Here is a 16,511-nt window from a genome sequence, read left to right on the forward strand (position 1 = left end):
GAACCCTGCTCCATAGGAATGCCAGAGCAACGGGGGGTTGTAAAGCGTCAACTTCAAAGGTAGAAGGGGACAGCCAGGTCCATCTACTCCCTTCCACTCTGAACCCAGCCAGATGGCAGACTTAAGGAAGGAATTTGCGGATGTCAGAGGGAGGGGAGCTAGGGAAATGAGCCATCCCGAAGGTTGGTTTTGCTAGCTTTTGCTTTTCTCCCGAGACCTCAGCCATATTGCATTTGGGAAGAATAGTGCTTTCTGAGAGACCATTGTGCCACACTTTGGAGGAAATGGTCATATTTTGGGGTGTTGCCCTGCACCTCATTGGACAGGGATGCCCTCCTGCTTGACCCTAAAGAACACTGAATAAGTATCTGAAAGTGGCAGAGTCTCTCAGATCTGCTGCATGAAACAAGAGAAGAAGGGTCTAAGCTGAAAGTTTGATTTGCACCAACCTGGCCCTGCACTCTGACTGACTGCACCTGCTGCACAATCTAGGACTACAGCCATATGGACCTAACTTGCTTCAAGAGGAATAAAGAGTGGTCTCCCTTCAAGCTACAGGTTAACAGAGCTCACCTGGACCATCACCACCAAGGACATCCAGCCTGGAGTGTTTACAGTGGATTGTGGGAACTGAAGTCCCAAACTTTCAAGAACCATCTTGGAGATTCCAGACCCTTGAATTGTGTTTTGGACACTTTGGGACCCCAAATGGAAGTTCAGGATGAAGTTCGAGAAGTTTGGAGCAACTTTTGAAAAAAAGCTCCATAAATGAACTGACTCAACCTGGCCAGCCAAGCGGGCGAACCTCAACCATGAATCGGCCTGTCCTCCAAGTTCGTCCAGCTGAAAAGCACCATAGGTCGTACTTCCAGAGTTTGATCTGTTGCTCATTGAAAGTCAGGATGGCTAACCCTCACCGAACCCAGACTGGTGAAGAGCATCGAGGGTCCCCGGGGAGGAAAAGCTCCGTAAAAGTTTCTAATTCCAAACCGGCTCCATCTGCGAGAGTCAAGCTGCCCACCTTCAACCGCGAGCCAGCCTGGATCCCTGCTTTGTCCTCCTGGAGACCTCTGATGGTCCAGCTTCCATAGTTTTACCGGGACCTCGTCGAAAGGCAAGCTGGCAAACCCGTACTGGTGGGGAGCACTGGGGGATCTCAGCAGAAAAAGCTCAGGGAAAATTTCTAAGCCAGAAGGAAAAAACTTTGACTGAGGCCTACTACGCAGGGCTCCATCTTGGTTGGCCTGAACCTTTGACTATGTCTTGGCGCTTTCGCGACCAGATGTCCCAATGGGCGCTGTAGTATTCTATCTGCTATATAGTGCTAAATCTTTGAAAATTTGTATCTCTGGACCATACATTGGAGTTTTTATTTTTGTGTCATTTTAAAGATAACAATATTTCCTATTTTTATTAGGTCTCGCCTACGCAGCAAAAGACCTTTAGTCATCGGCACAGTTTTGCGGCCAAAAACGTGCACGCGTTGCATTGCTTCCAGTGGCAACGCGTGCACGTGTGGCGATTCCCTTGCGGGAGCGAGCTTTTTCGCCATGTGTTATCAATTATCTCTCCTGGCGCCGCTCGCTCCCGCAAGGGAAAAGCTGCCTGCTCTCGTACTCCCTCCCCCCCCCCCCCCGTACTTGCCTGAGGCGCGCGCTTGTTTACAAGTAGGTGTTGGATTTTTTTATTGTGTTTTTATAATTATTTACTGAATTGGTGTATTTGAAATGCTTTACATACCTGTCTCCTAAGTTAAGCCTGCCTGCTTGCAGCCAAGCTACCCAGGGTTGAGTATGGTAAGAATTTATTCAGACCTATACTGAGACGTAGACTGTGTTAGTATCTTTATTGCCAGTGGTAGATGCACATTTACCGCTACTAATAACCCACATTTCAACAACTAGTGACTTGTAGGCAAACTAAAGATGCGTATTAGTAGTAGTCTAGTAAATTTCAACATGTTTTAGTGCTCAGAGTAGGTCCCAGTTCAGAGTAAAAAAAAATAAGCAGCTTCCATCCGATATAAGAGCAAAAAGAGGCATTTTCCTACAGCTTTGATGTGTGAAATGTAGCAGTGGGTTTTCCTTGAAAATTTGCATCTCTGTTTATTATCTTCCTGGTAAATGGGTTGAGTATTTTGTCAATTGTTTTCCGGAATTCCAGCAGTAAGTGGTACACGACTTTGAAGTGGTGGGTGTAGTCCAATCAATCCGCTCATTTTGTTTGTATTTCAGGAATTTATCTTTACTCTGAACACCAAGTTGCAGCCGAAGTTTACACATATTTAGGTCTCACGCCTAGCGATGCAGTGCATAGCACTGCTCGCGCAGCAAGAGTCCTTTTGTCCGGGGTTCCGAAACGGAGCCTGGAATTGTGTTTTTACTTTTGTGTCCTGCTATTGGCCTTTGCCTGCGTGTTTGTTTTTAAGATAGCACGCAATAGGTTAAAGGCGGGCGCATTGCTTCGCCCATGGCCTATTGGTGTCTATTACGCGCATTGCTGCCATATGGTTTCAATTATCGTGCCCAGACACGGGCGTGATAACTGAAATATGGCTCGCTGTGGCGCGCGTGCACCACTCGCGGCTTTCTATGATTCCAAAAGCGATTGCTTTCAGTTTCGCGATCGCTTTACTTGTTTTGTTCTCCAAAGAGCCTGAAGAGTTCAGCATTTTCATATTGTAGCGCTGACTTGAATTTGAAAGATATCGTATTACCGCTAGAGGAATGTGTTCAAAAGCCTTGTCTGTATCGGATTTGGGGTGTCTGGTTGCTCTGTGCAGAGCCCTGACAGGGACTTACCCGCTCCTGCGTCCCTCGCCTGTGGGGCCAGAGCCGTCCAAGGTGTAAAGTCGCTTGTCTGCGCCGCATGTGCGAGAGAACCAGTTTCACATTCGTTATCTGCGCGGGCTCAACGCTTAGGCGGCTGTGAATATTTCATGAACAGGCCCGGAGTGGTGTCAGTGCCTGGCCGTGGAAGCTTTCCGATTGGATTTCACAGGCGGCTTGTTGAACACAAGAGAGTGGATCGAGTGTGGCATACCGGCCATGTGAGCCGGGGGTCAAGTGAACTCTCCTGTCGAGGCTCAATGTATCTGAACCAGAGGTCAGGGCCGTCGGCTGAGTCGCTGTAAATATGTGTACAATTGCAGCTCCTACAATTTTACAAGCAGCGGCAAGTACACCCAAATGCATATCCAAGTCTCGTACTGACAGAAACACGAACATACAACACAGACAACAGGCCCATAAGCGCAGTCACACTCGCGCTTCTGCACACACAAACATGTAAACACACACATTTTCAGGGAACACGCACAAAAAAGTAAACAGAAACATGGACACAATTATCCACGCATACGGGCACTGCAAATCATATCCAGCCTTAGTTTAAAATGCTCGATCCAGGCGGCACTTCTGGAAGACGTGACTAGAATGGGGTCTTGGGGCTTTCATGGTTGGGTGACGGCAGTACGCACCCCTCTGAAAAGGGGTCCTAGCCTGTAGCATACAGGGGAAACTGAAGAGTCGAAGAATGATCAGTCTGACCATTCATTCAGGAACACACAAATGCAAACAAAGGTAGACACAAACATAGACTGACATCCACTGACAGCAAAGTCATACAAGCAAACACGCACAAACACAAGATCATGGCTGAAATGGCAAACTCCACTTGGGGATGAAAGTCGGAGTTGTTCGGATCCACTGCTGCATCCTGTCATGTTTACTTTTGTCCTCAAAAATTCACACTTATTTCTTGATTTTGTGGCTTTGTTTGAGGGGCTCAAACCGAGCAGGCCTCCGATAACCCTAGTAAATGTGGGAAACCTTTCTTCCTTTTGACTGATGACAAACATCAGAATAATGCGAGACCTATTGCATTGCAAATGCTTGTTTCCTGAGATACAGGCCCTTAACTCATTTAACTCTTCAGTCCAGATGATTGCTTATTCACAAACTAGAACTACGTTTTGAAACCATTAAATGGGTATAACTGTTCTAAATATGTAGCAATAGAATCTCTTTACTGTCAAGATAGATGAACAAGAATCCCTTTTAGTCCCAGCAGTAGAGGAAAAGATTTTAGAATATATTTTGGCATCACTATTTAATAGGAATATTGGTCAGTATGATCTGGTATCAGCAAGTTTTACCAATCTTAAATAAAAAAAAATCCACATTCGCTGGACTCTAGGACTGGGATTTCCCTCTCCGCTAAATGTTTACTATTAGCGAATGCAATAGTGGCAAGAAGATTTTTCTTGGTACGTTATAAATTTTAAGAGATAAGCAGTCTTCACCTACTGTCTTCCCAACTGGGAGGGACCCAAGGGCAGCTTCGACTTCACTGACAGTTATTGGGGAATACAGTTAGATTGTGTTTATAGGTGGGGGGGTGAACTATAAGTATGTATATATTTTTCAAATATGATTTTATTTCCTCGGAATGGTATTTTATCTTCTTTGTACATCGTTTTTGATTGCATTTGTTGCAGTGCTTTATTTGAGCCGGTGGTTTCCGGTGTTCGGCAACGACACTCAATTGTTAACACTGGTGCTTGTGACAGTCTTCTACCGTGTGGCGCTGTCTGACTAATTTAGAGATGCCCACAACAACAGTTAATTATTAATTATACAGTAAAAAGCTAGTATTGCCTGCAGCCCAAAAGCTTTGGTGGCCTGGAACAGTCTGCACTGTCACACTTGTAGGGTGTGATGGTTAGTAGTTGTGTTGTTACTATCATTGGCAGCATGGCAGGGGCAGTGTGTGGTGCAAGCTGCAGTGGCTTCCTGACCAGAGCCCAAGCACTTCTTTTATTTTTACAAATGAAGCCCTGATTTATTGGCAATGCCATCCTCGCTTGCTATTTTTTTGCCTGAAGATATGTTATTACTGGTAGCTTCCTCTCTGGTTTTAATTGAAAGAACCATACCTAGTTACCTGGTATACTTTGACCTTTAACCTGGTAAGCCTGTACTGCCATCTCTAGTTTTCTTGGCTGTCGGCTGTCCTGGCTGTCGCCCACTGTTGCTATATAGCTCATTACAAAAGATTGTGAAGAAATCTAGATTGGCATATTTATAATGATTAACTTCACCAGTTGCTGATACCTTTGCTGGGATATAGGCTTTGTGCTCGCTTCTCTAGCATTTCACAGCTAATAACAGACTTGTGTCATGATTAGTGTGACTTTTCTCTTCTAGTTATTTCCCTCTTTGAGTTAGGCGTGCTAATAATATAGAGGGTACATTTGGTTTGTTATCTTTTCTTGCATCGCGATAATCAAGTCTGCATGGATTTGATTATATTATTTATCTTTGCTGATAGTTCTGTTTTTTTGTTCTAAATAATTGTGTTATGAGCAAAGAAAGCTGATAACTGCGTAACTTGTTTGTTATCATTATTTGAAGAACATCTTTTTTGAGAGTAAAATATGTAAAATGGCATCAGTGGTTTTCTGTCGATTGTGTGTGGTGAGATTCCACGACGACTGAATAATGTATAAAAGCTGGACTCGGGGTGTTAAAGGGAAGAGAGAAAACTTCATGCCATTTGACAACGAGACATGTATTGAGCCATCGCTTGTTGAGCGTATAGGTGCAGTTGGCCCCACACGACAAAAATAGCAAGATTTACTATTATATTAAACATAAGGCCTATTCAGACAGGTATGCAGCTGTGAACATCTATGCAACCTAGGCTTTCTATTCTCTTACATGGTAAAATTAGTGAAGGTAACAGAAAAAAAGAAAAGACAGTAGGGTTGTTGGAAAATCATACATCAGATATGTCGAAGTTTGTCTTAATTACAATTTTAACAAATGTTTCAGCTACCATTCTGTTTGTTTTTATTGTAGTTACAATTCATATATTGTGCACTATGATAGGCATTTCCTTTTAAAATAAATCTTTATAATGGCTTGATTGTTTCCTAGTGTTCTTGAGTTCTTCCTTAATGAAAGATGGCTTGAGGTTCCACTATCTCTGTAATGTCTCACGGGGAGTGATCTTACCTGTAACTTATCTCTTGCAAATATTGCTTAGTGGGTTGTGTGGTAGCTGCGGTCCAACTAGTTTTCTGTGTTGGGTTGGTACTTTAAGTCTTCAGTGGCAGGGCGTGTAGAAAAGCGAACTCTGTGTTACATAGAAATCGAGAAAAAGTATCAGATGCACACATCATTAATTACTAGAAATTTGGCAATCCTGTACCGCATGATCTCTTCAACAAATGAAGTGTGAGTAGCTCATTTGTGAGATCGGTTCTATCCTAGAATATATTTTATGCAGGTTTGAGTAACATTTAGCTATTTTCTGACCCTTTAAAATAGTGCCATCCATTGACCAATCCAAAAGTTTCGATTAGTGTGTAAATAGTACTTTCCCAATACTATTTTTGCCATACAGCGAGCAATTAAAATATCTACTACCCTGAAACGTTCCCAGCTGTGGAAAAGCATTGAAAGGATTTTCCATCTTCAGAACAAAATGTATGCACAGTAGATTGCTATTGAGCATTGGCTAATTAGTTAAAACACGCAGTGCTGCTGATTTGCTTTTGAAGTACACAAAAAAGTGATGGCTGAAAGGCCTGAAGACCCAGCCACATGCAAATCATTCTTGACCGCTAGAATCTCTTTCTCTAATCATGGGGTGACAGCCCTGCACTTCTGCTTGTACAAAGGAAGAGGATTACTTGGGGGTGAGTAAGTACAAAATCATATACTTCAGGATTCTGTGTATCAGACGGAAAATATCAAGGTGTTTTGTTTTGTGTCCCTCTGCTTGGGGGTTAATGTTGTTCTTCATACATATTGGAATCTTTTTCTCCGTTCACTGTGGCTATTGTGTCTCAAGTTTCGGTTCATTTGTTGCTAGCCTTCTTTGTGTATGATGTCCCTTGTCCATGCTTCTGCCACGATTTGAGGCTTCTACGCCTGCTCCTTTTTTTCAATATTGGGGTTCTCTTCAACGTCCTAATTGGATTTAATGTCTCAATTTGCCCTGTCTGTATTGGGGTACAATCGCTGAGCCTTTAATAAGGTTGTTGGTTTCTTTCCTGCCTTGCTCAGTATCTGGGCTGCCTTCTTTGCAATCCTGTCAGTATTTGTGGTTGATATCATGCCAGCTCTGGCCCTCTTCCATTTCCGTTCTCCGTAATAGGGAACCTTTCCTCCTGATACCTATGTGTGTTCTTTCTGTTCAGCTGTCGCCATATTGGGGATCGGCCCCCTTCTGTTGCCCTTTCTCAGTGCTTTCTTCTCCACTCCCCTTTCAGGATTGGGGTTACTTTCTCTGCTCTCCTGTCAATGTCTGGGAATCTTTTATTTGTTTGCCTTGCATGAGGCTATGCCACCTCTTCTCATCAGTGGTAACATTTCCTTTCACTGCCTCCCCAGTATTAGGGTCATTTATTTATTTTATAATTTTGTGTGTTTTATGAAGCACCTACATGAACATCAAGGCATCAGGGCGCTGTAGTTAGGGAGATCTGAAGAGGGTTACATTACAGTCAGGATCCCAGTCATTTATACGCTGTATATACATAGGGTTCCTAGAGTAAGTTCTCTAACAATTGTGTTCAATAACTAATATGGAGAATAATAGTTGCAAGCAAGTTATCACATATAAAGATCGAAGAGTAAGGTATAAAACAAAGTCCAAAATAACAAATCGGGTGAATGTCCGTTTCAGAGTAGTTCTATTGGACCATGTGTTTTTCTAGAAGTTGAGTTTTAACTTCCTTCCTGAACAGTCTGAATGAGGTAATTGTTCTTGATAAGGACGGAAGAGAGCACTATACTTCAGGAGCATATCTGGTAATGAGTTTTCCATTTAAAAAACTGGCTGGTTCTAGTAGGAGGGATTTATCAGTTCTAGATTCTCTTCCATAAACTGAAAGCTTGATTCTGTTTGCCACATATTTTGGATGAGAATTGTGTAAAGCTTTGGGTATTAGGCATGCAATTTTCAGTTGAATCCTAACTTCGACTGGGAGCCAGTTGAGGGCTCTGAGTGATGGTGAAATGCGATCATAACGGCCTGTGCCTGTTAACAGCCTTTCTGCTGAATTTATTGTCACTTTCATTCTTGCAAAGCTGGCTTTCGGTAGACCTATGTGTCATTCTTAAAGTCCGGTCTAAAGAGCACTAGAGACTGAACTGCCATTTTAAAGTCATCAAGCGGTATGAAGGGTTTACAGTGACTTAGAATGTGCAGATGTTGGTTGGCACTCCTGGATGCAGCTTGTATGTGAACTCGTATGTGTAGCTTTGAATCTAGTGGGATGCCTAGTGATTTTACAGATTCGCAGATGGTTGAGGTGTAGTTTGGCGAGTTGAGGTTTTGAGACCATAGTTGAGGTAGCTGGGGTCTGAGATGTGGGGAGAGGTGAATAAATTCCGTTTTTTACTGATTTCTTTTTTGGTGGTTATATGCCATCCGAACTTGGGTTTTCCTCGGGGTGTCGTCTAGTCTCTGGTTATCCTCTTGAGAGGAGAGTTTGATGTAGAGTTCAGTATCGTCAGCATACATGTAGTACAAGATTTTTGATTGTACCAAGATCTCAGTGAGTGGTTCCATGTATCAGTTGTAGAGCGTTGGTGAGATTGTAGATCCTTGTGGAACACTCCTGTCTTTTACATCAGATAGGGTGTTGTTGATTTCGACTCTTTGTTGTCTGTTCTACAAGAAGGAGGTGACGCAATGAAGGATGGCTCCCGATTGGCCCATTCTTATTTCAAGAGTTTCTCTGAGGCATTCGTGGATGACCATATTGAACGCCGAAGATAAATCCCGAAGTATCAGGAGACCAGATTCATTCTGGTCTAGTGAAGTCTGTATGTCACATGGAATGTTCAGCATGGCGACCTCAGTGTTGTGTCCCGGTCTAAACACAGATTGGTGATTGTCTAATAGGGCACTGTGTTCACGTAGTCGATAGTGGGTGCATTTTTCTATTAATTTCGCCAGGAGAGGCAGACTAGAAAGGGCTCAAAAAATCTACTCGCTATTGCGAGCCAGATTTATTCAAGAGGAGCTATTTTTAGGGCCTACTTACCCATTCGGGGGAACTGACAACAGGTGTTGTGCTTATCTACTAAGTAAATGAGCAAAAACATTCCTTTAAATCTTGTTATCTTTTCACGTTTGCTCAGCTTTAAGAGACAGAGGTCAAAAGTCAGTTTGTTTTCTTACATTTACTTTTCTTTCTGTGACTGAAGTTAGAGGATTTTGTTAAGTGAACTGTGTATTGCGCTGTGCAAAGCATGTGAAATGAAAGGCTATAAGATTTCAGGCTTTTTTCTAACACAGTCTTGTAATAGCTAATAACTGAATTGTTAAAACATTTAAAATATATTTCACTAGTTATGAACACATTTTTGTAATTCTATGGTGAAAAAAATATTTTATAGGATCAAAACAAATCAGAACACTTTGCTTGATGATGTGCACATTTTAACTATTTTTGCGGCAACCCAGTTTCCAAACTTGTATGTGTTATATAGATTTATCTGTAAAACTGTATGTTAGTGCGAAAGGTTTGTGGCCTTTTCAATGGAAAATGTGCTATCTGTAAACGAGAGTGCACTACCTCATCATGATTTAGTAATATATTTTAGGAAAAGTGGCTTTTTAAACATGAACTGGAAAATATTCCTGCCCAGATGTAGGCTTGATTCTTATACATGGAGTAAATGTTAAGTTTGGTAAATAAAGAGTTTTTTTGGACAGCAGAAGTTGTGAACTCGCATATTTGAAGGTGCTCTCTTATCTAAAAATGAAGAAAAAGACAAAATATTTGCTTAGGATCACACAATTTGACACCAGTTTATGGGTCAAGTCTATTACAGTTATGGTGAAATGTTACTGCAGGTCTAGTAACATTTTTATGATTTTTCGAGCCCCGCTAGATACCGGTCGGAAGTTGTTCAAGTCTTTCCGATCAGAGCTTGTCTTGTTTCGTAGGGGAGATACTGGGCCCATCTTCAGGCAATCTGGGAGGGATCCTTGGAGAGATGCGTTCATAATTTTGATCCATAGGGAGGTGACGGATGGTTGGATCTTTATCAGTAGGAGTGAGGATATGAGATCTTCAAACTGTGTGGTAGGTTAATTGATTGTGTGGTTTTCTGCATTTCCCTCTCAACTTGGACCTGGAACTGTTCCAGAAAGCTCTGTTTTCCCTTCGGATATCTGGAGAGTGTAGGTCAGTGTATATATAATGTGAGAATAGGGTTGGTGGATTCTAAGTTGGGTACTTGCTAAGCTGGGAATAGAGTTACTTATGGTTGCAATTTTGTCTTTAGAGAAAGTTCGAAGGCGTTGCAAATGTCCGTCGAGTTGCTAGCCGTTGTGGGTTCTGCAGGTTTTCCAGATTGCTGCTTTATAATGTCAGAGTTTTTTAGGCCGGTTCTCCGTTTTATCAAGTTTATTCCGGGTCCTTCCTCAACAATCGTTCCCGCTGTCTCGGTTGTCTTCTTTCATTGTTAATGTTTTGGTTGAACAAAGGTACTGATGGTTTTTACTTTATCCTTTTTAGTTTTAGTCGAGCAGCTTTCTGAACTGCCTGTCATATTGCTGTTGTAGAATTGCGTTCAATCATGAACCAATGTTTGGTCAGACTGGGGCGCTAAAGCGGATTGGCACATGTCCCCCAGTTCTGATCTGTTTACGTTGCTTAAATCCCTCACCCATGTTTTTTTCCCTTCTCTTTTGACCCTTAATTTTGGTTTCTTGTGTGCATATTTGGAAAAGAATTTGACGGTGGTTTAACCAGTCTACCAGGTGATGTCTAGCATATTTATTGAACCTGGTTTAGCAATGATGAGTTCGAGGGTGGCACCTTTTGTGTCTTTTCTTGCAAGTTTGAGTCATGTTGAGATCCTGGAGCAGGTAACTGAGTGCAGCCGTTGTAAGGTCATTGGCATTGTTCCAATTCTGGTTGATATCTCCTAATAACAATATAATAATATAGTACTAGGGAGTGTAGAAGCATTGATTGTGATCATCTCCATAAGTTGTTCTAGGAAGATATTGTTGCCCAGTGTATGGTATTAGAGGAGTGTTTCTGCTCAAGTTTGATTTATGCTCCCAAGAGTTTGAATGATGATGGCTTTTCTAGCTGCTTAGGGAGCGTCTGTAGATTGCAGCAAGCCCTCCACCCTGCTTCACTGTGTGGTCAAGACGAAGTATGGCAAAATCCGGGGGAATGAGAAGGTCCATTATTGGAGCTGCTGTAGGGTTGAACCAGGTTTCAGTGGGAAGAGAATGTCTAGATCATGAGCTAGGATTACATCTGTTATATCAGTTGCATGTTTTGCAGCTGATCTGTAGTTGTGAAGCATGCATTTCAGGTTTGTGATTGTTTTGTGCGTTACTGTGGAGGACATTGTGTTTGTAATCACAGTTGTGCACAATTACGCACAATACATTTCCTATGGAAGGAAAAAGGCACGTGGAAGAGCAATGCAATACACTTATTGTTGTGGTTACTCTTTTAGAAATCGGAAGGTTCAGGCCCAGGACCAAAGTGCCATGGCCAAGTTTGCAGGAGCTTTCCGGATTGCTTGGGAAACTAGGCAAAAGGGGTCTCTGTAGCTGGGGAGCTACAAAGACAAGGGACCAACTGCAAAAGCAAAGGGGGTCATGCAGGCAAGTCCGAAAGCTCTCAAGGGAGAGTAGGGGTCGCAAGGGTACTGGAGCAGCAGGAGCACAGCTGGATTGAAGATGCCCCGGAAGGGGCAGGCATGGTGCAGTGAAGATGTGCGGCTGGGCAATGGCGCGCAAAGAGCGACAATTCTGGAGCTGTTGTGCAACTGCTAAGGTGGGTAGCTGGAGTTCTGAAGTCTTTTGTCGGGTGCTGGCTGTAAAGTTGAGGAGTCTGCCTGGACTCTGCTTTGTAGGTTATTGCAGCAAGGGGTCCTTTGGCGATTTGCAAAGTGGTGGTGACACTCCAGGGTTTGTGGAGGCCACACAGCAACGAGATAAGCTGGAGGATGCCAATAGTCAAGTTTTATGGTGGCTGGCAGGAGTTTGTGCCCAAAGTCCACCACAAGGTCTTAGTTCCTCTTCTTCTTGTGTCCGTGAAATCAGAGTTCATGGTCTGGGGATGCCACCTAAATTCTAAATTTAGATACATTTACAAGGGAGTGACAGGTAGTGGCCAATGGACCCCTTACCCTGGCTGTTGACCCTATATTATGCCCACCTTCTGTGGGAGGAGGCCATAGCCCTAGCCCTTATTGGAGAGGTCCCACCATCTTTAAGATGGTGGGCACTGCAAAATGTGCTTAACCTCACCTCCAACACCTGAGGGGTGAAGTTGGCAGAGGGAGGGCACACCTTATATTATATCTAAGTTTTCCCGCCAAAAGGGAATGAGGACAGGAGGGGGCCTAACTCTATCTGGGGAGGCTGCGGTTCGCGTTTCAAATGCGCCAAGGCCTTTGGAGCTTCCCACCACAGATGGCTCTTCCTAACTTGGGGAAGGTGTGAACACCTCCGGCCAGGGCAGACTTTGTTCTGGACCTCTGAGCGTGCTGGCACTCACACCATGAGGTCAGAACACTGTCTGGTGGTGACAGGCTGGCTTAAACCAGTTGGTGACCTCATTAAGGATTGATGGGTTACAGGTGACCCCTCAAAATGGTCCTCTGTGTGCAATTATTAATACATCCGACACTGGAATCAGCACAGGCTTATTAAGATGAGATGTTTGGTACCAAACATCACATAGTACAGTAAAGCCATCACAGAGCTGAGGAACCTGTAATGACGAGTGTCCAGCCATGTACTCTTCATGGCTTCCTTGTTCACTTACAGTATCCAAGGATTGACATGGATATTTAAGGGGCATATATGCTCAGGCAAATATGTCCTCTCAGGGGATATAGTGCACCCTGCCTCAGGGCTATACGGCCTGCCAGAGGGGTGTCCTACCTATATTCCATGGAATGTTTGTGGGCATGGCACACAGGGATGTGTGCCATGTCGAATCTTTGGTTTTGTCTGTACAAAGGCACGCAGTATGTGATGGGAAGGTGCATGGCCTCGGTGAGTGGACCCCAGGGTGGCACAATTCGTGCTGCAACCCTTGGGGTCCCTCTTCAGTGCCAATGCCCTAGGTACCACGGGTACCATTTACCAGGAACTTACAAGGTGCATTGTAGTTGTGCCAAATGGGAAACAAAGGGTACAGTTTAGGGAAAGAGCTTCTGGCACAGAATACCTAGTTGGTAGGGACCCTGTGCACTTGCATTCGAAATTACATCATTTTTCAGACAAAAAGTGGGCTAACCATATCCAGAAGAGGCACTTTCCTACAGTGTGCACATTTTCTAGGGTGTGAAGGAGAGCGATGACTTTCATCTTGACCCATATCATGTCCTCCCTAAGCAGTTGCAGGTTGTCATTGATTTGGGTTACGGGGAGTTTATGGGATGGCACTGACAGATGCCATTATCATTCTGTGTGGATGTTTGCAACGTTTTGTGACTATGAGGCATTATTATGTCCATATTTCCATAAACTGCTCTATGTCAGTAGGATGTTCTTAGGGACTGTTGCACTCCCTGTAGAGGAGTAGTTGACTGTTTGTAGGGTCTAGTTGAAGACTCTGAGGAGTTATGTGGATTGTGGGGCTGCAATTGCTGATGAGCGTAGTATTTTGGGCGGCAAAAGTGGGTTTAAGATTAGGGCCAGGGGATATGAGGTGGGCTTCTATGATGTTTTGCTGGGGTGGCTGCTTACCTTTTCAGGTCTGGATGGAGATTCTGAAGAACTAGTAGTCGGTGGAACTGTTGTTGCTGATGGGTGTAGATTTGGGCGGTGCCATTGGGATTAGGTTCATGGTTAGGTGTTGGGGTCTGAGTCAGGTGGCTTAGGGTCTGAGTCAGGTGGCTAGGTGCTTTTGTTGGGACTGCTACTTCCCTTTTCAGGTCACTAAAGAATGAGTCGAATGTTTGCAAGCCATTTTCAGTTGCTTGTATGAAGCTGTTGTCATTTTTATAAAGTGAGATGTTAGCATTCACTTTGAGGGGGAGGGTGTTATTGAGAGTTTGCGACCATGGGGGTTGTTCGGTGTTGAGTTGACGGCCTTGAGTGAGTAAAATGCATTCTGCCAGTCTGATATGAGAGTTTCAGGGCTGTGTCTTAGTATATTATGTTAGCATTGTTTTGCTTGTTTTTGGATAGGTCAGGAGGGTAGTTGATTCTAAGTGAGTTCATTCCTGAAGGGAATACGGTGGGAACATTTGCATTGTTGTGGCCATACATCATACTTGATTAATGATTGATTCTGCTCTGGTGGGAGAAAGGTCACAACTTGCAGTTCCGCTCTGGTTGGAGAAAAGTCACAGCTTGCAGTTCCTGATCGATGGACAGCAACGAAGTAGTTATCTCTACTCTCCTTCCAGTATCGTGGTTCATGTTGTTTTGTCATATTTAAGGGGTTTCCTTTTTGGCCTCTCAATATTCCATTTGCGTTCTCGGGTCTTGTAACAGGATATGGGTGTCCATCTTTGGTCCCCTGTATGTGCTATATTGGTTCCTTTCTGTGTCTCCCCGGTTTTGAGGTGTGGAGGTTTCATCTAATTTCCTGTTGTATTGGTTTCTCTTTTATATCTGTTGTTTATAGTGGGGGTTTTCTTCTCTCTTTTTCCCCTCTCCGCATTGAAGTTCCCCGCTGTGTTCTCCTGTCAATATTGGTACTGTCTTGGCAGTTCCTGCTTTAGCATCTGACTCTAGCTATCAGTATTTGATGTACTTTCACTCCTCACCCATAGCAGTGGGTTTTCTTTCTGGTTTGGAGTTCCTTGCTCAGCTCTACTGTTCATGTTTGAAGTTTCTCCATTAGTTGGTTTTCGTTTTCTAAGGTTTGCTCCTCTACCTACTCAATATTGGCGATCTCATCTCTGTTCTTCTTTCAGTATTCATGTCCCCTTCTTTACTTCCTCTGCCAGTACTCAGTACTTGTGTTCTCTTCTTTACTTCCACTGCCAGTACTCAGTACTTGTGTTCTCTTCTTTACTTCCTCTGCCAGTACTTTTGTCCTCTTCTTTACTTCCTCTGCCAGTACTCAGAACTCATGTCTTCTTCTTTACTTCTACTGCCAGTTCTCCGTATTCATGTCCTCTTCTTTACTTCCTCTGCCAGTAATGTTGGCTCTCTTCACTGCTCTTTGTGTCAATAGTTCTCTGATTACTCTTTATTTAGGACCATTCTCTTACCTTCAGGATCTCAAGGGTTTTTCTTCTCTGCTCCCCAGCAAATAGTGTCCTGTGCTTGCCTTAGCTTGTATTCCCTCCTTTGCACTATGGACCCATGGTTCCTTTCTGTTCTAAGATTTGTGTTGTCTCTTCCCTGCAGATCTTTGCCTCCTCAGGATGTTTGCACTGAGACAGGCCCTCCGAGGGCCCCTCCCAACACAGAGTGCTGTCCTCTCTCAAGTACGCTTCACCTCTTCCACCCCAGAGCAGGTGAGTCTAAACCCCATGTGGGCCTGCATCTTCTTATTGCCTAATCTTGAGTGTGATTTCCTTGCTATACTGCAGCAGAGAGCTAACTTTTGCCAGGTTCTTTAATTACTCAAATGCATATATTCACCATGTGAGGCTGAGATCTGTTAGACAGTGATTTCCTGGCTCCAACTCTGGGTTGGTGCATCTTCCAAAGGGTAATCTTCTCTTCAGAGCTCACTGGAATCTGATTGCACATCTAGTGACCAGGTGCTCTGGCAGCATTGTGTCCTGGATAAAGTCTAACTGCCCCAAGATTAACATAGGAACTATTCTGTGTGGGCCTGATTCCAGTAGAAACACAAACCGATATCTGCTTTATAGCAGACCTAGCAATGTCAACAACCATGATGGTATGGACACCGATCGCCCCATTAATTCCCAGGCCAGTAATGCAGTTGGGAGCTATTATGTGCAAAGAGGGGGCAAAACTTGTTTGTTGGTGCAAGAAGTTTACATGTCTGAAATATTGTAATACATGCATGCATTCCTGTCCGACAGATGGTACTTAATTTCACTGTGCATTTGTCATGGAACAGAGGAGGTATGCACATGTCTACTCCTTGCATGCCTTTATGTTGCTGGTCAGTTAGTCTCCTTCAAATATGCTTTCTAGACCCTCAAAACATTTCATTCTGTTAGCTCGAATATTTTCAAAATGAAAGCTTTGTGTAATATGGAGAAGATGAGTTGTTGATCAGCTGACAAGCTCGATTAATGTCAAACGCAGTTGTTTTTTAATTCATGCTTCACGTATTTGAAACTCTGCCTCAATATCCACTTCAAATCTGAGGGTACTTTCATGCACAGTTGGTTGCTATTCTATAAACTTCCCTTCCTCAGGTCCTTGCTCTGCCCTGTTTGCTGCAGTTATGGAAGTTTTTTCATTACTGTCTGTGTCTGGAGTAAGTAAATCGGTCAGTTGTGTCTTCATTGGATAGAATAACTCAGTTTCAAAACTGAACCAGTTGAATTCCAGGAAGGGCCTGAATG

The 16,511-nt window shown here is 43.5% G+C and overlaps 1 protein-coding gene across 1 annotated transcript in view; it reads left to right on the plus strand.

The window, feature by feature from the left end:
• The window catches only part of NDUFV1 (NADH:ubiquinone oxidoreductase core subunit V1), a 52,357-nt gene that overhangs the window by 8,422 nt on the left and 27,424 nt on the right, over positions 1 to 16,511 (plus strand). The window contains exon 2 of the mRNA XM_085651503.1: positions 15,370 to 15,479. Coding sequence (XP_085507629.1) covers positions 15,387 to 15,479 — 93 coding nt within the window. The 5' untranslated portion in view covers positions 15,370 to 15,386. The remainder of the gene's footprint in view (positions 1 to 15,369; positions 15,480 to 16,511) is intronic.

Source organism: Triturus cristatus, chromosome 4_1, assembly GCF_964204655.1.
Source record: "Triturus cristatus chromosome 4_1, aTriCri1.1, whole genome shotgun sequence".
Classification (NCBI taxonomy): domain Eukaryota; kingdom Metazoa; phylum Chordata; class Amphibia; order Caudata; family Salamandridae; genus Triturus; species Triturus cristatus.